The sequence below is a fragment of the Trichosurus vulpecula genome, chromosome 5, assembly GCF_011100635.1.
Source record: "Trichosurus vulpecula isolate mTriVul1 chromosome 5, mTriVul1.pri, whole genome shotgun sequence".
NCBI lineage: Eukaryota > Metazoa > Chordata > Mammalia > Diprotodontia > Phalangeridae > Trichosurus > Trichosurus vulpecula.
In genome coordinates this window covers 58,655,594-58,679,272 of record NC_050577.1, presented here as the reverse complement: position 1 = coordinate 58,679,272, position 23,679 = coordinate 58,655,594, and the positions used below count along the sequence as shown (strand labels likewise).

Below are 23,679 nucleotides of genomic sequence, written 5' to 3'. Positions count from 1 at the left end.
ACAAAGATGTGGCAAACTTAGGAGGGTCAGAGAGTCAATTTCAGTACAAAAGGACATTCATTCATTTTCAATCCCTTTATAAGTAAACAGAATGGTTCCAAGATTACTATAGTGATAGTTCCAAATGGAAATTCATTTGAACACTTTGAAGTCATCAAAAGTCTGATTGCCCAAAACCATAAATTCTATCTCTAAAGTCACCAAATTAGAAATTAGAAAATCTAGAAGACTCTGAAAGGCATACATGGATTGTGAATAGTAAGTTTTTTTGTATGTATTTTAAGATCTTAAAAAAAAACAATTCTTCTCACTTATTTCTGAAACAGTACATTAGTGATCTTAATGATTTCCCATGAGAAAATGTGTGCATAAAAACATTCACTGTATTGTCTTCCATCTGTGGTACATGATATAATTCCCTTTTTAATTTGAGATAATTATTATCCAATCATATTCATACAGAGTGAGTCACCACCAGCCTGGATTTTATGAATTATTTAGTCTAGGTTGGTTAGTAAATTTATGGTGTGTAGATTCATTAAGAATTATTTTTGCATGGTTAAGAGAATATAACACCAAGAGTATCCATTTAAAAATGAATCCTGGAATTTGATGACAAGATAGTTATAAGCCACTAAATAAGAGTTAAACTTTATAGCCTGTATTTTCAAGGCACTGTGAAACCTGTGTGCCATGATGCAAACTCACTTGATACCTGGCTGAAGAAAATCTACTCAATTATTCTCATTACTGTGACAGGGTTCCTATTAAAAATATATAATCTACATGGGGCAAAAAGGAATGATGTTCCAAAGTTCATGGCTTCTGATCTCGAATTCAATCTATTAAATATTAAATTTTCTTCAGTCATAGTGGTAATGATTATTGAGTAGTTCCATTTCAAATGTAAAGTTTTGGCACAGAAAATTTCCTGGAAAGGTATGAACTGGCCTGCTTTCAGTACATTCAAATTTGTTTCTACCAGGTATCATACATATCGTGTCTTCTAGGTTTCTTATGGCTAACATAGTTCTTTATTGACAGAGAGACTTGTGGGAAGATTTTCTTTTCCCAGCTGAAGGTGGGACTAGAGAATCGTGGGACAAGGGTGACTCTCAAGACAAGTCAGAGAACATTTGCTCTCTGTAAAGAGAGAAACAACCTGGGACTAATATGTAACAGTGGTGAGCTAGTACCAATGAAGGTCATTGATTCTCCAAAATGCATACAGTCAGGGGCAGCTGAGGCCTTGTCTTGCTCACTGATCCACTTAAGAAGTGGCTTGCTTACAATTAATTTTGTTTTTTGCCTTATTCGCCTTGATAGAAATGGTAAGATGCATCCCTACATATTCTCTCTCCTCCATCTCATCAGTGCCTGAACAACTGGCATTATGACCTTGAGAGTTTTCTGCTTTAACTCTCGTGTATGTGTTCTCTGTGTTGAAACGGAAATTCTCCATTTGGACTTTTCACCCTGATCAACAAGGCAAAACTCAGGACAAAAGAGAATTACGAGGAGCTAATTATGACAAGGTAGCAACACATTGACAGGGCCATGACTGAAGATTAACAATAGCTTCAAGGTGGGGACAGTTTTTATAGGTGACTTTAAGACAATCCAAATAGATCCACCTGAGCAAAAGAGGTTGAATTCTTGCATCTCAGTTCCTTCCCAAGGTAGAAAGAACTAAAAAGCACGTAATACAAAAAAGCTGCAGGCTTAGAGTCGCCTTCCCCACCAGAAACTCTCCCAGCACTAATTGATAAAAAGAGCTGGGATCAATGGGATACTGAGTCAACATACCTTTCAACATCTGCACCTTTATAGTGGAATTTGGATCATTTTAATAAAGATGTTGTAGCCATTAAAATGCATATTGGTCAATAGTTATTAACATGTCCTCAATTTCCTTTTGCAAGGCCATAAGTAATAATATCCATGATTTATTGCAAGTTTTTTATATCTTCTCCTTTCCAATATCTTGAGAATTGGCACAGTAATACTCTCAAAATTGTGTTGCCTCCAATAAGGATCTATCCTCTGTACGTTTGGCCCAGTTCAACTGCATTTCTTGCTTTTATTTTCTCTAGTGTCATTTCTATTTCTCCATGTAGAATATTAGAAACTATTATATTGGAGTACAAATGTGTTGATTGCTCTATCATTGATAGGAAACAAAGTTTCTTCTATTAATTTTGACAATCCTTTCCACTTTTGTCTTTTTGTTGCCTTCTCCTAAAATTCAGCATTGATTTTTTTTCAACCACCTGACTCAAATGTTTTTTTTTTTCAGGCTTTCTGTAAACTTGAATTTCCTTCCACCATTTCCCACTGTTTTATGATTTGATATTGCTCATGATTTTCCATGAAGTTCTTTCATGAAATTCTACACATATTATGCACACACACACACACACACACACAGATATACACACAAATATTCGACAAATGAAAAGTATAAACCAATGTTTATAGCATCTTTTGTCATCAATATCTCTCTAGTTGGCAATGGTATCTGGTTGTGTTTATTCTTTGTTCTCAAAGACGACCATGACATCAGGGAAATGATGACATGACTTGCAGTTGACTTTAATTTTAGTGAGGGAGGGCTATGCAAGGTCATCTGCCTCACTTTCTCCTCCAGGGCCATCTGGGTCCAGTGGCCTGATATTCACTAGGAGGACGAGATGGCCCAGGATGCAGCAATGGTATCTAATATTTCCAGACTAAGGTCATTTGTGGGTACCTTTTCTCTCAATATGACAACTAACTAGTTCATGAGTTAAATTTGCTTAGGAGACAGTGACAGTCTGTATCAATGTCTATTCTTTTATTTATTTACCATTTTCTAGAATCAACAGCCCATTTTATTTTATTTTTTTTTTCTTAATGAACAATTTTTATTGATTTTTTTTACATCTTACATTTATACTTTTTTACAACCTAAATTTCCTTCCTGTTATTGTCCCCATTCTTTCTCCCAGACACAGATCCCAAATAAGAAAGATTTTCAAATTTTGCTTCTGATGCTCAATACCTATATGACTGTGGATAAGTCATTTAACTTCCCTGGCTCTCACTTTTCTCACCTGTAAAATGAAGGAGCTGGGGGCTGGATAGCTTTTATTGTCATTTCCATCCTGTTAAGGATGATTTGGCATAACTACTTGGATCATACATTTAGATTTGGAAGGGGCCATGTAGTTCAATTTCTTCATTTTACAGATGAGGAAAATGAGGCTCAGAGAAGTTGAGTGACTTATCCAGAGTTACACAACTTGGGTCTGAAACAAGATTTGAACTGAGATCTTCTTTTAAAAAAACAATCAATCAAGCCTTTATTTGTAGCTAAAAATCGAACAATCAGCTCTCCCGAGGTGGTTTGAACAGGATCCGGTACCCCTGGGTACTAACCTTACATTCTTTTTTTTTTAATCAGATTTTATATTTTTAGTTTACAACACTTAGTTTTACATGTTTTTGAGTTTCAAATTTTCTTCGCTTCCCTCCCCTTCCTCCCCTCCCCCCAAGACAGCATGCAGTCCTATATAGATTTTACATAAACCTTCGCATTAAACTTATTTACATGATAATCAGGTTGCAAAGAAGAGTTATGACCAATGGAATCAATCATGAGATAGAAGAAAAAAAAGAAGGAAATAAAAAGGAGAGCAAATAGTTTGCCTCAATCTTCATTTAGACTCCACAGTTCTTATCTGGATGTAGCTAGCTTTTTCCATAATGAGTCCTTTGGAGCTGTCTTTGAGCCTTGTATTGCTGAGGAGAGCCAAGTCTATCAAAGTTAGTCATCACAGAATCAATATGTCTGTGTATAATGTTCTCCTGGTTCTGCTCCTCTTACTTAGCATCAGCTCATGTAGGTCTTTCCAGGTTGTTATGAAGTCCGTATCTTCCCCATTTCTTATAGCACAATAGTATTCCATTACATTCATATACCACAACTTGTTCAGCCGTTCCCAAATTAATGGGCATCCCCTTGATTTCTAATTCTTTGTCACCACAAAAAGAGCAGCTATAAATATTTTTGTACATACAGGTCCCTTTCCCACTTGTGTGATCTCTTTGGGATATAGCCCTAGGAGTGGTATTGCTGTGTCAAAGGGTATGGACATTTTTACAGCCCTTTGGGCATAGTTCAAAATTGCTCTCCAGAATGGCTGGATCTGTTCACAACTCTACGAGCAATGTAGCAATGTTCCAATTTTCCCACATCCTTTCCAGCATTTATCATTTTCCTGTTTTGTCATGTTAGCCAATCTGACAGGAGAGATGTGGTACCAAAGAGTTATTTTGATTTGCATTTCTCTAATCAATAGTGATTTAAAGCATTTTTTCAGATGACTATAGGTATCTTTAATTTCTTCCTCTGAAAACTGCCTGTTTATATCCTTTGACAATTTCTCAATTGGGGAATGACTTTTATTCCTATAAATTTGGCTCAGTTCCCTGTGTATTTTAGAGATGAGGCCTTTATCAGAGACACTAGTTGTAAAGATTTTCTCCCAATTTTCTGTTTCCCTCCTAATCTTTGTTGCATTGGCTTTGTTTACACAAAAACTTTTCAGTTTAGCATAACCAAAATTATCCATTTTGCATTTTGTAATGCTCTCTATATCTTGTTGTCTCATGAATTCTTTCCTTTCCCATAAATCTGACAGGTAAACTACTCCTTGCTCTCCCAAATTGCTTATAGTATCAGCCTTTATTCCTAAATCATGAACCCATTATGACTTTATTTGGCATATGGTGTAAGATATGAGTCTATGCGCAGTTTCTGCTATACTATTTTCCAATTTTCCCAGCAGTTTTTGTGAAATAGTGAATTCTTAAACCAGAAGCTGGATTATTTGGGTTTATCAAAGAGTAGATTGCTATAGTTGGTCACTCCTATATCTTGTGAACCTACCCTATTCCACTGATCTACCACTCTGTTTCTTAGCCAGTACCAGGTAGCTTGAGGACTGCTGCTTCATAGCACATTTTGAAATCTGTTATGGCTAGGCCACCTTCCCTAGCAATTCTTTTCATTAATTCCCTCAATATTCTGGACTTTTTGTTCTTCCAGATTAATTTTGTTATTATTTTATCTAGCTCTGTAAAATAATTTTTGGTAGTTAGATTGGTATGGCACTAAATAAGTAAATTAATTTAGGTAAAATAGTCATTTTTGTTATATTAGCTTGGCCTAACCATGAGCAACTGATGTTATTACATTTAATTAGATCTGACTTTATTTGCATGAGAAGTGTTTTGTAATTGTGTTCATATAGGCCCTGGGTTTGTCTTGGCAGGTAGACTCCCAAATATTTTATTGTGTCTACAGTAACTTTAAATGGAATTTCTCTATCTCTTGCTGTTGGGCTTCATTAGTAATATATAGGAATGCCAAGGATTTAGATGGGTTTATTTTATATTCTGCAACTTTGCTAGCTGTTTATTATTTCAAGTAGTTTTTTACTTGAATCTCTAGGATTCTCTAAGTAAATCATCATATCATCTGCAAAAAGTGATAATTTAGTTTCTTCTTTGCCTATTCTAATTCCTTCAATTTCTTTTTCTTCTCTTATTGCTACAGCTAAAATTTCTAGTACCAAATTGAATAATAGGGGTGATAATGGACATCCTTGTTTCACCCTGGATCTTACTGGTAATGCATCTAGCTTATCCCCATTACATATAATGCTTGCTGATGGTTTTAGCTAGATGATAGTTCCAATTTTTAGGAAGACTCCGTTTATTCCTATGCTTTCTAGTGTTTTTAATATGAATGGATGTTCTATTTTGTCAAAAAAATTTCTGCATCTATTGAGATAATCTTATGGTTTCTGGTAGTTTTGTTATTGGTATCATCAGTTATGCTGATAGTTTTCCTAATATTGAACCAGCCTTGCACTCCTGAAATAAATCCTATCTGGTCATAGCATATTATTCTCCTAATAAGTTGCTGCAGTCTTACTGCTAATATTTTATATTCATTAGGGAAATTGGTTTATAACTTTCTTTCTCTTTTTTGACTCTTCCTGGTTTGGGTATTAGTCGTATATTTGTGTCATAAAAAGAATTTGGTAGGACTCCTTCTTCACCTATTTTCCCAAATAGTCTATATAGCATGGGAATTAATTGTTCTTTAAATGTTTGATAGAATTCACATGTAAAACCACTTGGCCCTGTAGATTTTTTCCTAGGGAGGTCATTGACAATGTGCTCAATTTCTTTTTCTGAGATGGGTTCTTTAGGTAATTTACTTTCTCTTCTGTTAACCTGGGCAATTTGTATTTTTGTAAATATTCATCCATTTATCTGAGGTTATCAAATTTATGGGCATACAATTTGGGCAAAATAATTCCTAACTATTGTTTTAATTTCCTCTTCATTGGAGGTGAATTCACCCTTTTCATTTTTGATAGTGGTAATTTGGCTTTCTTCTTTCTTTTTTTAACCAAACTGACCAAGCGTTTATCAATTTTATTGATTTTTTTCATAAAACCAGTTCTTAGTTTTATTTATTAGTTCAATAGTTTTCTTGATTTCAATTTTATTAATCTCTCCTTTGATTTTTCAGTATTTCTAATTTGGAATTTAATTGGGGATTTTCAATTTGTTCTTTTTCTGGTTTTTTTCAGTTGCATGACCATTCCATTGATCTCCTTTTTATATATTTTATTCATGTAAGCATTTAGAGATATAAAACTTCTCCTAAGAACTGCTTCTGCTGCATCCCATAAGTTTTGGCATGTTGTCTCATTATTGTCATTTTCTTGAAAGAAGTTATTAATTGTTTCTATGATTTGTTCTTTGACCCACTCATTCTTTAGGATTAGATTATTTAATTTCCAATTAATTTTAGTTTATCTTTCCATGGTTCTTTATTACAAATAATTTTGTTGTGTCATGATCTAAGAAGGATGCATTGACTATTTCCATCTTTCTGCACTGGATTGTGAGGTTTTTATGTCCTAGTATGTGGTCAATTTTTGAGTATGTGCCTTGTACTGCTGAGAAAAAAAGTATATTCCTTTTTATCTCCATTCAGTTTTCTCCAGATATCTGTCACATATGCCTTTTCTAAAATTCTATTCAACTCCTTAACTTCTTTCTTTTTTGGAGGTTAGATTTATCAAGTTCAGAGAGGGGGAGGCTGAGGTCCCCCACTAGCATGGTTTTGCTGTTTATTTCTTCCTGTAACTCCCTTAACTTCTCCTCTAAGAATCTGCATGCTATCCCACTTGATGCATATATGTTAAATAATGATATTGCTTCATTGTCTATGGTGCCTTTTAGCAGGATGTAGTGTCCTTTCTTATCTCTTTTAATTAGATCTAACTTTGCTTTTGCTTTTTCTGAGATTAGGATTGCTACTCCTGCTTTTCTTACTTTTGCTGAAGCACAATATATTGTACTCCATCCTTTTACTTTTAACCTGTGTGTATCCCCCTGTTTCAAATGTGTTTCTTGTAAACAACCTATTGTAGGATTATGATTTTTAATCCGTTCTTCTATCCACCTCCATTTTATGGGAGAGTTCATACCATTCACATTCACAGTTATGATTGCAGGCTGTGTCTTTTTCTCCATCCTGTTTCCCCCCTCCCTATTTATGCTTTTATTTCTCCCTCCCCACTCCTGCTCCTCAAAAGAGTTTTGCTTTTGACAACTGCGTTCCTCAATTTGCCCTCCCTCTTGATTTCCCTCCATTATCTTACCCTTTTCCCCTTGTTACTTCTTCCCTTCCTTCTGACCCCACCCCCTTTTCTTTCCCCTTTCCCCTCCTACTGCCTGTAGGACAAGTTTGATTTCTTTACTTTTCAGAGTATGTTATTCTCTCCTTGAACCAAATCCAATGAGAGTAAAGCCCATATACTACTCTTCTCCCTCCCATCTTTCCCTCTACTATAATGTGTTTTGTGCCTCTTCATTTGATGTAATTTACCCTTTTCTACTACCTCCTTACGTCTTCTCCCAGAACCCTCCTTTTACATCACTTAATTATGTTTTTATCACTATATCCGTTATTTTATACTGACACCCACAGTCTATGTGTATCCCTTTCAATCATCATAACTGTACTATTGTCAAGATTGCCATATATATATATATATATATATATATATATATATATATACACACTTATATATATAACATATATAAAACAATATAATCCTATATAAGGATGTAAACAATTTGCCCTTATTGATTAACAAGGTTTGTGGGGGGAGGGATTTCCCCCTGTTTACCTTTTTATGTCTCTCTTGAGTTTTGTATTTGAAGATCAAATTTTCCATTGAGTTCTGGCCTTTTCATCAGGAAGGTCTGGAATTCCTTTATTTTGTTGAATGTCCATCTTCTTGCCTGAAAAATTATGCTCAATTTTGCTGGGTAGTTGATCTTTGGTTGCAGTCCAAGCTTCTTTGCCCTTTAGAATATCATATTCTCCTGTCATTTAATGTAGAAGCTGAGAGATCCTGCATGGTCCTGGCTGTAGTTCCACAATATTTGAATTGTTTCTTTTTGGCTGCTTGCAGTATTTTCTCCTTGACTTTGTAATTCTAAAATTTGGCTATAATATTTCTAGGAGTTTTCAATTTGGGATCTCTTTCAGGGGGTGATCGGTGGATTCTTTCAATGACTATTTTCCCCTCTGGTTCTAGGACCTCTGGGCAGTTATCTTTGATAATTTCTTCCAAGATACTGTCCAGGCTCTTTTTTTCATCATGGCTTTCTGGTAGACCAATAATCCTTAAATTGTCTCTCCTGAATCTATTTTCCAGGTCAGTTGTTTTTCTAATCAGATATTTCATGTTTTCTTCTATCTTTTCATTCTTTACATTTTGTTTGACTACTTCTTGATGCTTCATAGAGTCATTAGCTTCCACTTGCTCAATTCTAATTTTTAATGAGTTGCTCTCTTCATTTTGCTTTTGATTCTCCTTTTCCAATGGGTTGATTTTACCTTTCAGGGTGTCATTTTCTCTGTTTGGATTCTGAATCTTCTTAGCCACTTCACCAATTTTACTTTTTAAAGATATGATCTCATCTGTCGTGTTTTCCTCCATTTTTTCTTTTACCTCCCTAGCTTGGTTTTTAAAATCCTCCTTTAGCTCTTCCAAGGAATGCTTTTTGGGCTTGAGACCAGTTCACATTCCCTTTTGAGGTATCAGATGTGGGTATAGTGTCAATGCTGTCTTCCTCTGAATTGGTACTTTGATCTTCCCTGTCTCCATAAAAAGAATCAATGGTCCTCAGTTTTTTCATGTTCTTCTTCATGTTGGTTAGCTTTTTCCTGGTTTTACAGTGGATTTATGCTTTTGGGGCTCAAGGATCTCTGTCCCAAGTGTCTTGTTCTGGGGATTGTGAGCCTAGTTACTGGCTTTGTGTATTATAGCCTTCGGTTTCCTGAGGGGTGGGGGAGGGGTCATCTAGCTGCCAGAAGTCTCTTCTTTCCCTGGGGGTGCTCTCCAGCACCAGTGGTCTCAGCTGTTGCCTGTGCTGGTGTCTGCCCCTTCTCCTGCCTATGCAAAGGCACATCTGGGTTCCTGGTGTTGACCCTTGCTGACTCTGCCCTCCTGGAACTCAAGAATTCCCACTGTTTGGCTACTGAAGCCCCACTTCTGTATCGTCCATTCCAGCATTTTTCCCAAGGAATTCTCTGGGTCAGTGAGGGAGGGACAGATGAGAGCTGTTTACCTGGACATTATGTCTCCCAGAAGTTCAAGAAGGCATGTTTTAAACCTTTGGGCTAAGAGCCTCAGGAGTGGATGTCTCATGGTCACAGACACTACTGCCTCCCATCACTTTGACAGACTCCTGTCCTGTGTTGGGAGGCCTGGGGAATCTCTGCCAGTTTTGGGCGCCCAGCTTTTTGCTAGCTTGAATCGCTGACTGGTTTCTGCAGCTGCTTCTGCTTTGGTGCTTTCTGGTGCAACTCTGCACACCGGGTACTCTCCCAGCCTACAGATCTGTCTCATCGACCTTTTGGACTCTCCTGGCTTGGAAATTTGCCCCACTCAGTCTGCTAGTGGCTTCTGACTCTCTCAAATCTGCTCAGATTCACTTTTTTAGAGATATCTGATAGAACTTGTGAGAAAGCTTCAGCAAGATGCTATTTTCATGTGGCCATCTTGGCTCTGCCCCACCCAAAAGATCATTTTAAAAGATTACTTTAGAAGATTTTTTTAATTGCATGTGATATTTTTTTTCTTTTGATTTGGTATTGATTTTGAATTTTGTCATAACGGGTTCAATTATTCACAGATCAGTACTTTAGAAAGCGGCTGGCCGAGAAATCCACGTGGGAGATGGGCTGGGAGAAAGCTGGGCGCCCGAAACCTGCGGAGATCCCCAGGACTCCCAACACAGGACGGCAGTCTGTGGAAGCGATGAGAGGCAGCGCAACGCCACCGGGATACACTGATTCCAGAGGTTTGCAGCCCAAACGTATGAACCGTATGAACCGTGGCTTTTTGAACTTCCGGGAGATCTTAATGTCCAGGTAAACAGCTCTAATCCCTCCCCTCCCCACCCAGAGAATCCCTGGGGGGAAAAAAAAGAATGCTGGAACTGAGCAGAAAGTAGTGGGGCTTCAGTGGTCAAATAGCAGAAGTTCATTAGTCCCATAGGGGCAGAGTCAGCAGGGGTCAACGCCAGGAGCCCAGACATAACCTTGCTCCCCCAGGGGAAGTGCCATTCATCAGCTCAAACAACAAACAGCTGAGACCATTGCTGAAAAGCAAGTGCTGCAGAGCACCCACAGGGAGTGTGACACCAGGGAGCCAGACCCCTCCCCCACACCTCAGGAAACTGAAGGTTATAATTATAGACTCACAAACCCCAGAATAAGAAAGCTGGGACAGAAAGCCCTGAGACCCACAGATAGAAATTCATTGTAAAGCCAGCAAAAGGCAAACCAATATGAAGAAGAACACAAAAAAACCGAGGAAAATAGATTCTTTTTATGGAGACAGGCAGGATCAAGATATCAACATAGAAGAGGATAGCAATGACACGGTAGATACATCAGATACCTCAAAAGCTAATATGAACTGGTCTCCAGCCCAAAAAGCACTGCTGGAAGAGCTAAAGGAGGATTTTAAAAACCAAATTAGGGAGCTAAAAGAAAATATGGAAAAAATGGAAAAAAAAATTCACTGATGAAATCAAGTCCCTAAAGAATATGATTGGTGAAAAGGATATGGAGATTCAGAATCTAGAGAGAGAAAAGGACACCCTGAGAGGCGAAATCAACCAATTGAAAATGGAGACTCAAAAGCAAAATGTAAACACTAAGTCATTCAAAATTAGACTTGAGCAAGTGGAAGCTAATGAATCTATGAGGCATCAAGAAGTAATAAAACAAAACGTAAAGAATGAAAAAATAGAAAAAAATGTGAAATATCTGATTGGCAAAACAAGTGACCTGGAAAATAGATCCAGGAGAGACAATCTGAGAGTTATTGGCCTACCGGAAATCCACAATGAAAAAAAGGAGCCTTGACAGTATCTTCGAAAAAATTTTCAAAGACAACTGCCCAGAGGTCCTAGAACCAGAGGGCAAAATAGTCATTGAAAGTATTCACCGATCACCCCCTGAAAGAGATCCCAAACTGAAAACACCAAGAAATATTATAGCCAAATTTCAGAGCTATAAACTCAAGGAGAAAATACTGCAAGCAGCCAAAAAGAAGCAATTCAAATATCGTGGAACTACAGTCAGGATCACGCAGGATCTCTCAGGTTCCATATTAAAAGACAGGAGAAATTGGAATATGATATCCCGAAGGGCAAAGGAGCTGGGACTACAACCAAGGATCAACTACCCAGCAAAACTAAGCATAATTTTCCAGGCAAGGCGATGGACATTCAATGAAATAAGGGAATTCCAGACCTTCCTGATGAAAAGGCCAGAACTCAATGGAAAATTTGATCTCCAAATACAAAACCCAAGAGAGACATAAAAAGGTAACCAGGGGGAAAAAACCCCACAAACCTTATTAACCAATAAGGGCAGGTTGTTTACATCTTTATGTGGGATTATATCATCTTATGTATGTTTTTTATGGATATATACACACACACACACACACACACACACACACACACACACACACACACACACATATATATATATATATACACATATACATATATAAGTCGTTCTTGTGAATGGTACAACTATTATGACAAATGAAAGGGATATACATAGGTTGTGAATGCCTGTATAAATTAACTGATGTAAAGATATAAAACATAAATAAGAGATATAAAGGGAGGGCTATGAGGGAAGTGGTAAGGAGGTAGTAGAAAAGGGTAAATTACACCAAAGGAAGTGGCACAAAAACATATTATAGTAGAGGGAAAAAAGGGAGGGAAAAGAGCAGTTTTTGAGTTTTACTGTCATCTGATCTAGTTCAAGAAGGGAATAAAATACTCTGATAAGTTTAGAAATCTAACTTGTCCTACGGGAAGTGGGAGGGTAAGGGGGGAAAAAGGGAGGGGGCTGGGCAGAAGGGAGAGGAGAAGTAGCAAGTGGGTAATGGTAAGACAAGGGAGGGGAATAAAGAGGGAGGGTTAACTGAGGAAAGCAGCGGTCAAAAGCAAAACTTTGTTGAGGAGGAGAAGGGGAAAGGGAGAAATAAAAGCATAAACAGGGGGAATAAGGATGGAGAAAAAGACACAGATAGAAATCATAACCCTGAATGTACAGGGGATGAACATTCTCACAAAACAGAAGCAGATAGCAGAATGGATTAAAAACCATAATCCTACAATATGCTGTTTACAAGAAACGCATCTGAAACAGGGGGATACACATAGGGTTAAGGTAAAAGGCTGGAGTAAAATATATTGTGCCTCAGCTAAAGTAAAAAAAGCAGGTGTAGCAATCCTAATCTCAGACAAAGCAAAAGTAAAGATAGATCTAATTAAAAGAGATAAGGAAGGACATTATATCCTGCTAAAAGGCACCATAAACAAAGAAGCAATATCATTGCTTAACATATATGCGCCAAGTGGTAAGGCATACAAATTCTTAGAGGAGAGGTTAAGGGAGTTACAGGAAGAAATAGACAGCAAAACTATAATATTGGGAGACCTCAACCTCCCCCTTTCTGAACTTGATAAATCTAACCTCAAAATAAATAAGAAAAAAGTTAAGGAGGTAAACAGAATTTTAGAAAAGGCACATATGATAGACCTCTGGAGTAAACTGAATGGGGATAAAAAGGAATATACTTTCTTCTCAAAAGTACATGGCACATACTCAAAAATTGACCATGTACTAGGGCATAAAAACCTCACAATCCAGTGCAGAAAAGCAGAAGTAGTCAATGCATCCTTTTCAGATCATGATGCAATAAGAATCATTTTTAATAAAGTAGCATGGAAAAATAAGCTAAAAAACTAATTGGAAACTAAATAATTTAATTCTAAAGAATGAGTGGGCCAAAGAACAAATCAGAGAAACAATTAATAATTTCATTCAAGAGAATGACAATAATGAAACAACATACCAAAACTTATGGGATGCAGCAAAAGCAGTTCTTAGGGGAAGTTTTATATCTCTAAATGCCTACATGAATAAAATAGGGAAAGAGGAGAGCAATGATCTGGGCATACAGCTGAAAAAGCTAGAAAAAGAGCAAATTGAAAACCCCCAATTAAATACCAAATTAGAAATACTGAAAATCAAAGGAGAGATTAATAAAATTGAAACCAAGAAAACTATTGAATTAATAAATAAAACAAAGAGCTGGTTTTATGAAAAAAACCAATAAAATTGATAAACCTTTGGCCAATTTGATTAAAAAAAAGAAAGAAGAAAATCAAATTACTAGTATCAAAAATGAAAAGGGTGAGGTCACCTCTAATTAAGAGGAAATCAAAACAATAATTAGGAATTATTTTGCTCAACTGTATGCCCATAAATTTGACAACCTTAGAGATATGGATGAATATCTACAAAAACATAAACTGCCCAGGCTAACAGAGAAGGAAGTGAAATTCTTAATGACCCCATATCAGAAAAAGAAATTGAGCAGGCCATCAATGAACTCTCTAGGAAAAAATCTCCAGGGCCAGATGGTTTTACATGTGAATTCTATCAAACATTTAAAGAACAACTAATTCCAATACTTTGTACACTATTTGGGAAAATATGTGAAGAAGGAGTCCTACCAAATTCTTTTTATGACACAAATGTGGTACTAATACCCAAACCAGGTAGAGTTAAAACAGAGAAAGAAAATTTTAGACCAATTTCTCTAATGAATATTGATGCAAAAATTTTAAATAAAATATTAGCAAAAAGATTGCAGCAACTCATTACGAGAATAATACACTATGACCAGGTAGGAGTTATTCCAGGAATGCAAGGCTGGTTCAATATTAGGAAAACTATTAGCATAATTGACCATATCAACAACAAAACTAGCAGAAACCATATGATCATCTCAATAGACGCAGAAAAAGCCTTTGACAAAGTACAACACCCATTCCTATTAAAAACACTAGAAAGCATAGGAATAAGTGGAACCTTCCTCAAAATTATAAATAGCATCTACCTAAAACCATCGACAAGCATTATTTGTAACGGGGATAAGCTAGATGCATTCCCAATAAGATCAGGGGTGAAACAAGGATGTCCATTATCACCCCTATTATTCAATTTGGTACTAGAAACATTAGCTGTAGCAATAAGAGAAGAAAAAGAAATTGAAGGAATTAGAATAGGAAAAGAAGAAACTAAATTATCACTTTTTGCAGATGATATGATGATTTATCTAGAGAATCCTAGAGAATCAAGTAAAAAACTACTTGAAATAATAAACAACTTTAGCAAAGTTGCAGGATATAAAATAAACCCACATAAATCCTCAGCATTCCTATACATTACTGACAAAGCCCAACAGCAAGAGATAGAAAGAGAAATTCCATTCAAAGTTACTGAAGGCACTATAAAATATTTGGGAGTCTATTTGCCAGGACAAACCCAGGGCCTATATGAACATAAACTATGAAACACTTTTCACGCGAATAAAATCAGATCTAAATAAATGGAGAAATATCAGTTGCTCATGGTTAGGCCAAGCTAATATAATAAAAATGACAATTTTACCTAAATTAATCTATCTATTCAGTGCCATACCAATCGAACTACCAAAAATTTTTTTACTGAGCTGGACAAAATAATAACAAAATTCATTTGGAAAAACAAGAGGTCTAGAGTATCTAGGATATTAATGAAAAGACATGCTAGAGATGGTGGCTTAGCCACACCAGATATTAAACTGTACTACACAGCAGCAGTCATCAAAACTGGCTGGTACTGGTTAAGAAACAGGGGTGTGGATCAGTGGAATAGCATAGGTACACAAGTAGGTGAAATCAACAAGTTTAGCAATCTACTCTTTGATAAACCCAAAGAGGCCAGCTTCTGGGCTAATAATTCACTATTTCACAAAAACTGTTGGGAAAATTGGAAAATGGTAGGGCAAAAACTGGGCATAGACCAATATCTTACACCATATACCAAAATAAAATCAAAATGGGTTCATGATTTAGGAGTAAAAGTTGATACTCTAAGTAATTTGGGAAAGCAAGGAATAGTTTACTTATCAGATTTGTGGAAAAGTAAAGAATTCATGACCCAACAAGAGATAGAGAGCATTACAAAATGCAAAATGGATAGTTTTGATTATGTCAAATTGAAATGTTTTTGTACAAAAAAAGCCAATGCAACAAGAATTAGGAGGGAAGCAGAAAATTGGGAGAAAATCTTTGCAACTAGTATCTCTGATAAAGGCCTCATCTCTAAAATATACAGGGAGCTGAGCCAAATATATAGGAATACAAGCCATTCCCCAATTGAGAAATGGTCAAAGGATATGAACAGGCAGTTTTCAGAGGAAGAAATTAAAGCTATCTACAGGCATATGGAAAAATGCTCTGGATCACTACTGATTAGAGAAATGCAAATCAAAACAACTCTTAGAGACCACATCTCTCCTGTCAGATTGGCTAAAATAACAAAACAGGAAAATGATAAATGCTGGAAAGGATGCGGGGAAATTGGAACATTGTTGCATTGCTGGTGGAGTTGTGAGCTGATCCAGCCATTTTGGAGAGCAGTTTGGAACTATGCCCAAAGGGCTATAGAAATGTTCATACCCTTTGACCCAGCAATACCACTTCTAGGGTTGTATCCCAAAGAAATCACACAAGCGGGAAAAGGACCCATATGTACAAAAATATTTATAGCAGCTCTTTTTGTGGTAGCTAAGAATTGGAAATCAAAGGGATGCCCATCAATTGGGGAATGGCTGAACAAGCTGTGGTATATGAAGGTGATGGAATACTATTGTGCCATAAGAAATGGGGATGATGCAGACTTCATAACAACCTGGAAAAACCTACACGACATAATGCTGAGTGAGCGGAGCAGAGCCAGGAGAACGTTGTGCACAGCCACAGATATATGGATTCCGTGAGGACCAACCCTGACATACTGTGCTTTTCTCAGCAACCTAAGGGGCAAGGACAACTCCAGGGGACTCATGATGGAGAATGCTATCTTCATCCAGAGAAAGAACTGCGAAGTTTGAATACAGATCGAGGCGCACTACATGCTCGCCTTTTTTGCTTCTTTTTTGTTTTTGTTTTTGGGGTTTTTTTTTTTTTTGGTTCTGTTTCTTCTTTCTCATGATTCATTCCATTGGTCAAAATTCTTCTCCACGACTTGACTAGTGCATAAATTAATTCAATGCGAAGTTATACATGACAGTTATATGAGATTCCATGCCGTCTTGGGGAGGGAGGGGGGAGGGAGGGGAGAAAAACTGGAACTCAAAACTATGTAGAACCGTGTGTGGTAAACTAAAAAAAAAATAAAGAAATTCAAAAAAATTAAAATTAAAATTAAAAAAAATTAAAAAAAGAAATTATTTCTATATTTTGCATTTATTTATTTGTTTATTTACTTATTGGTTGTCATGGCTTTTAATAAGACACTAACTGCCTTTGATGAATTCAATTAATTAGACCCTGACAAACTGAAAAGTGCTAAAAAATAAAAATAAAAACTAGCAGATTTGAATTTTGCACTACTACCAGTGACATTTTAATGATTATGGTGAATGGGAGAAGTACTACAGGATTTGAGAAGGTTAAAACAAAAATTTTAATTTGGAGGAAAGAACACAGTGCCAAAAATTATAAACCATTCAGTTTGACTCTAATTTTTCAAAAATGTAGAAAAGAAGATGCAGTCATAAAAACACATCCTGGAGTCAAGAAGAATGGGTCATTATAAACTAATTCCGTTTCCTTTTTTGACAGTTACTAAACTAGTTTATTAGATCTGGGGAATGCTAGAGGTATAGTTTATATATGAGTGATGAATTTGATAAAGTCTCTCATACTTTTCTTCTAAGGAGATGAACAAATGTTATCTCAATGATTGTATATTTATTTTTACTCAAAACTGATTAAATAGCCAGATCCACAGTGAACTTATTGATGATTTGATTACAACTTGGAAGAAGGTATCTAGCAGCTTACCCCAAGGGATCTATGCTTGTCTCTGTACTATTTAACATCTTTAGCAATGATTTGGATAAAGGCACAAATATCTAATTTTCAGATGATACTCACACAAGAGTGATAGCTGGCAGATTGTATGACTCGGTCAAGATGCAAAATAGTCTTGACAAGCTAGAATGTTGGTCACATTCAATAAAATGACATTTAATAGTGATAAAGTATAATAAAGAAGAGGAAATGATTGACAGCACTTTGTAAGCAAGAAATATGGGGATTTTATGGGATGGTAAACTCGGTGTGAGTTATCAGTATGATATGGCTGTCAAAAAGAAAAAGAAAAATTAGGTTGCATTAAAAGAGGTATAATTTTTTGGCATGAATAATGACAAATCAGTACTATTTCCTAGTTAGCCCAAATCTGGAGGATTGTATTCAGTTCTGCACAACAAATTTTAGGAAGGCTATTCCAATTAATTGGAGTGTCAAGAGAAGGGCAACTAGAACGATGAATGATCTCAAATTCATGTTATAATTAAAATAATAAAAACTAATATTTATATAATGTTTTAAGGTTTGCAAAGCACATTACAAATATTATTTTATGATCAAACATTCCTGGGAAAGAAGTGTTATTATTATGCCCTTTTTACAGATGATGAAACTAAGGAAACAGAGGTTAAGCAACTTGCCCAGGATCACGTAGCTAGTAAGTATGTGAAGCTCAATTTAACCTTAGGTCCTCCTATATTACATGAGGAACAACTGAGAGAACTGGTGATGCTTATTTAACCTGGAAAATAGATGATATAGAGGGAAGAGGAATGGACACTTTCTTCTAGTATTTGGAGGGTCTTCATACAGAAAGATTAAACCTTTTCTGCTTGGACTCAGAGGGCAGATTAAAGAACAACATTTCCAAGTTAAATAGTTAAATTTAGTCTTAAAAAAAGGAAAATACATTCAAATAGAGCTATCACAAAGTATAATATGTTACTTTGGGAAATAGTTCATTTTCACTCACTGGAGGACTTTGAGAAAAAGCTTGATGACACCCCTTTTTAGGGAAATTATAGAAGGCATTCTTCTCTATGACATGAATAAAAAAAGAACAAAAAATAGAGTTTCTGGGTAATTAGTAATCAATTTATTAATTAGGCTAGCAAATAATCAATAAATTGATGGCCAGTAGCTTGATAGCCAAAGAAGAACCATGGATATCACCAAATGATTAAATACCTTTGGAAAATTGAGATCAACCCTGATTAATGAACAATCCTTCAGGGCATGAATGAGAAGGTGGGCTGAAAGCCTTCAGCTCCTCCTGCTGAGAAAATTGCTAGATGAGACTCAGCTGCTCTGGACAAAAGCATCCATCTCCACCCAAACCATTTAATTTGAATAATGGGAGAGTTTCCCAGAGGTGAGGCTAATGCTCTAGGGCTTGAATTCACTTAAAGGAGAATCTATTTATACTTTAATCAGAAGTAAACTCTCTTATTCCTGAGGGATTAGGCAGATCTCAGCATCAGCACTTCAGTCCTTAAGAAACTCTATGACTGATCTCTGAATAAGGAAAAAGAAAGAAAAAAAAACACTACTAATGACTAATCTGCTAATAATTGGTTATCAAGAATAGAAAAAATAATCGTTTCTCTCATCTAGGTATCTGTTGGACTAGATGAGGTCCTTTCCAACTCTGATAGTCTATGAGGAATCTCTTTGGAAAACATGGCTGATGGGACCATGCTATACCATTGTACTTGTTATTGGGGCATAAATCCTGAGACATGTAGCCCCTTGTGGGACACAGCAGGTTATCTTGACCTTATTGCAATTTCAGAAGGACCAAGGCCCATTATTATTCTACAGTAATTTTATATCTACCATACATTAAGAAATTAACCTAATGTTCTGAACCTAGTGAACCATTCCTGTATTTGTCATGAGATTCTATGATGCATAGAAAAGTAAATAGTGTTGCTTATTTGGAGGTGAACCTATAGCATCCATTCAAGAGTTTACCTACCACAAAAAGCCTCATCTGACTCGTCAGGACAGTTGGATCTGAAATCACATTTCTGAATCTTTTCAATACAATGGCCATTTGACCTACACACGAATTCATCATCTGTGCAGTTGTGGGGTGGAAGAGTTACTGGAGTCAAGGTTGTTGATGGTGGTGTTAAATTCATTGGCAAGTTTCCTGGAGAAGAAATAATAAACCCATGTTAATTCAACAGATTTTTAGTTTCTTTAATTCCATTAAAATGTAATGAACAATGCTGATAATCAAGACTCCAATGATAATTCTAGTATTCACAGGAAATAAATCTCCAGTGGTTTGCACACCTGCTTTCACCTTTTGCATAGTTGCCTTATTTTTAATCTTTTAGTGAATGTGATTGGGTATGGGGGCTGGAAACCCCTCCTTGAACTTTCCCGCAGGGCCAAGTCTCTGGCGTTTGCCTGAGGCATCGACCCTTCCCAGTCAACTGGCCTTTCATTGTGGCACCATGCCCAAACCACCAATTCTTTGTTCCCTCTAACCTAGCCTTAGCCCTTCATTGTCTGTTACCTCCAGATCACCTCCTGCTACTTCCCACCCTTCATTCCTTCTAGATCTCTTCTCACAGTCACCCCAGACCACTTGTCCACTCCCATCCAGATCTTCCCATTCCTTGACCACTATATTTAAGATCCATCTTGCCTCCCTTAAAGTGCTCAGATTCCTTAAGAGTATGGCCAATATGGTGGATTTTTAGAATCACACCCACCCTAATAAACCTCATCTTTGGCTGAAAGAAGTTTTGGGTTGAATTCATCCAAGGCAGGACCCGTGTGTTGCTATTTTGGGATCCCAGCGCCCCTAAACCTCAACAAATGAATGATTTGGTCTGAAGTCTATATCCTTTGGGTTAAAAAAAAATTTCAGAAATTTGATTAAATTCATAAAAATGTATCTGTACTTTTTGGGGTATACATCTGCAACTTTATCAATAGAGGGAACTTGCAATGAGGAACTCCAACTAATATAGACTGACATCTGCTCTGTAAGATATAGTCTTAAAGAATTTGCTGAGTCACTGAGAGTTTTAATGGCTTGCCAAGGATAACCCAGCCACTGTTCCAAGAGGCAGCTCTTCAATCCGGGTCTTCCTGACTTCAAAGATTCACTCTAGTGACTAGGCCATGCTGCTTCTCTTTAGCAGTAATTTGAATAATCAGAGAGCATAAATTCCAAAATAATATGCCAGTAAACTTGGAAGGGATCCCTCAAAGTCATTTCTGCTCTTAGTATATCACTTAAAAGCTAAAATAACTGAAATTCTCCAACTACAGATTGAAAAGAATAATGAGAGGCCATCTACTTCTCCTTATCTAAGCCCCATCCTATGAAATCAGTTAGGAATGTACCTGAGTGATCTCAAAAATTCCAAAAAAGCTTTTCTCCAGAGGGATGCTGAGAATTTCACAACTCCCATGGAAATCTGTTCTATCTTTTATTTAAAGGTATGAAAGGAAACTTTCCAATGAGAGTCAGGTGGAGGAAAATGAAGTTTTCTTTTGTACCTTGGTAATTGAGACATTTTGGAGGGAAGAACACCTCCTTCAATCACACAGCTGTGAAGAAATTCTAAAAAAGCAATGCTGAGTCAATTTGCTAGGATGTGTAAAGTATTTAATAGTAAATCTAAAAAAAATACTGTGAAGTTTTACATGTCTCAAGGGAATAGATAGAATAAAAATCTTTTGAGATGCCTCAACAATAATACTGGGTAAGCTAAAATATCCTCCTCTAGCCTAATCATCTCAGGATGCTGGGAATTTTGAGACACCAGAGTTGTGGTTGTGGTGTTGATGTGATGCTAGTAGTGGTGGGGGGTTACATGTGATATACATTTTATAAACAGTACATTGCTGCAATCAAATAACAGAGTTTCTGTGGAATCTTCCTTAACCTAGAATGTCATCAAGAAGGTGACTTTCTTTGGATGGGTTCAAAGGAACAGGTGCACTTAGAAAAATGACTCTAATTATACTTGTATTTAATCCAAGATGACACAGATTTGTCTGGCCTGGTTAATGCAGAATGGTATAACCCATGGCTCTAACAGGACAAAAAGTACAGTTTTTATTCCCATAAAAGTGAGTGATTTTGGACTGAGAAAACTGTTCTTTGGCCATAGAATGTACTCCTAACTTATCTAGCTTTCTTAAAAGTATTCATTTTAAGAGTTAAATTGAGTGTATGGCTTGGCACAACTTTTAATAACTGCCAAAAAAAAAAAAACTCCAAGCATATGACATATTTGACAGAGTGTTCAGAGGATTGTCTAACCCAAGTTGGATACCATATTTCAACTATTTTTCCTATAAATATCCTGTAACAAATATTTTTACTATCCTCATTCTTCATTTATGGAGATTTCCCGATGAACCAATTGTTTCCATCTCATAGTTTGTTTTACCCTAACCTGCCCTCCCTACAGCCTGTACTCCACTGATATTAAAATATGTAAAACCAACTTCCCTATGTCCTAGTACTATATAAGCTGAACTGGCTTTATGCATGTGACTTTCTGAATAACTCAATTAACGTGCGTATTTATATAACATCTACTTCCAGGAAACAGTGTGGAGCTACTTGGCACACAAATTCTGTATTTACAAAAGAGATTCAATTTTAGTACCCCAAATTTAAATTTTATTCAAAGGAGTTCTTCCATCAGAAACTTTAACATATTTAAGCTTCAGAAGGTTGAATTTCTAAATGAATAAAACTCCCACAGGAACACATACTTTTCTATAGCTTTGCTTCTGTCTGTTCAGGGTCTCCCACCATAAATGAGTATAAAAATGTCTTCCACAACTGTTCCTCAAAGTCACTCTGTCTTCCTGCATTCTCTCTGGCTGTCTCCCCTCCCTCCTCTCACTCCTCATTTCCTCCCCCTAGCATCTCTGAGTTTTTAAAATTCCAGATGAAATCCCATCATTGACCAGAAGCTTTTTCCTACACCTTTTAATTCTATGGCCTTCCCTCTCCTGATTAGTCCTAGTTTTTCTGGGTCTTCTTTGTAGGAAGTTTGTTTGTAGTCTCTCCCATTAGAAGGTGAATGCCTTTAGGGCAGGGACTGTCTTTAGCCTCTTTTTGTATTCCCAGTGCTTAGCACAGTTCCTTACCCTAGTAGGCACTTAATAAATATGTAGTGACTGATTGAGTGATTGATTTTAAAGGTCACCAATGGCTTCCATCCAGACTGAGCTCTAATCCTCTTGCTGCAGGAAGCCTTTCTCTTTCTCCACTGCTGGTGCATTTCCTCTAATATTACCTTCTATTTTATCTCTGTTACTGTTGTTGTTTGTCCTTGGTTCTTGAAGATGACCACGACATCAGGAAGGTCATGCCATGACTTCCAAGTAGACTGGATTTAAGTGAGGGAAGGCTGTACAAAGCCACCAGCCTCACTTTCTCTTCTGGAGCTCTCTGGGTCCAGTGGCAAGGTATAGATCAGGATGATTAGAAATGGCCCTGATAGCTTTTTTATCTATCTATATCTTGTATGTACATGGTTAAACATTGTGGGAGTTTATTGTAATCAGGAATGACTTGCAGATACTAATGTACATTTTAATTATAGTTTACATTGACTCCTGAATAAATGGGTACATCCTTTGAAAAGAGTACAGGAGAAAGTACAAAGGACTCAGATGGATGTCAGTCCTTTTATTGATCCCTACCTCGAATCTCCTGCCAGGCTCTTCATTGGCCAGATGCAAACCTCTGACTGCCTATGTCATGTCCTTCTCAAATGGCTCGCTTAAGCATGTGTCTAACCTTTCACTTGACTGAGCAGAGGCCTGGTTTCTGCTAAAGCTGGAGGGTAGAGGGGGAGGAAGTGGAATACTTTCAACTCTGTGGAAACAAAACTGTTCCCCCTTTTCTTACAGGTCAACAGGAAAGGTCTGCTGCACCAGTCTGAAAGAAGAATGTGGTTAAGCATGGGCTGCTGTGGTGATTTCCAGACTTCTCAATCCACAAATGCCAAAGACAACATAGAAGGTCAGTAGGAAAGGTCTGTCTGACATGAGAGGAGTATGATCTGGCTCCAACACTGAGGCAGC

At 36.8% G+C, this 23,679-nt stretch overlaps 1 protein-coding gene across 1 annotated transcript in view; it reads right to left on the bottom strand.

The window, feature by feature from the left end:
• MALRD1 (MAM and LDL receptor class A domain containing 1) overlaps nucleotides 1-23,679 on the bottom strand; it is a gene marked incomplete at its 5' end in the record, with an annotated part of 881,642 nt that overhangs the window by 590,397 nt on the left and 267,566 nt on the right. The window contains one exon of the mRNA XM_036760519.1: nucleotides 19,583-19,759. Within this exon, the coding sequence (XP_036616414.1) occupies nucleotides 19,583-19,759 (177 nt within the window). The remainder of the gene's footprint in view (nucleotides 1-19,582; nucleotides 19,760-23,679) is intronic.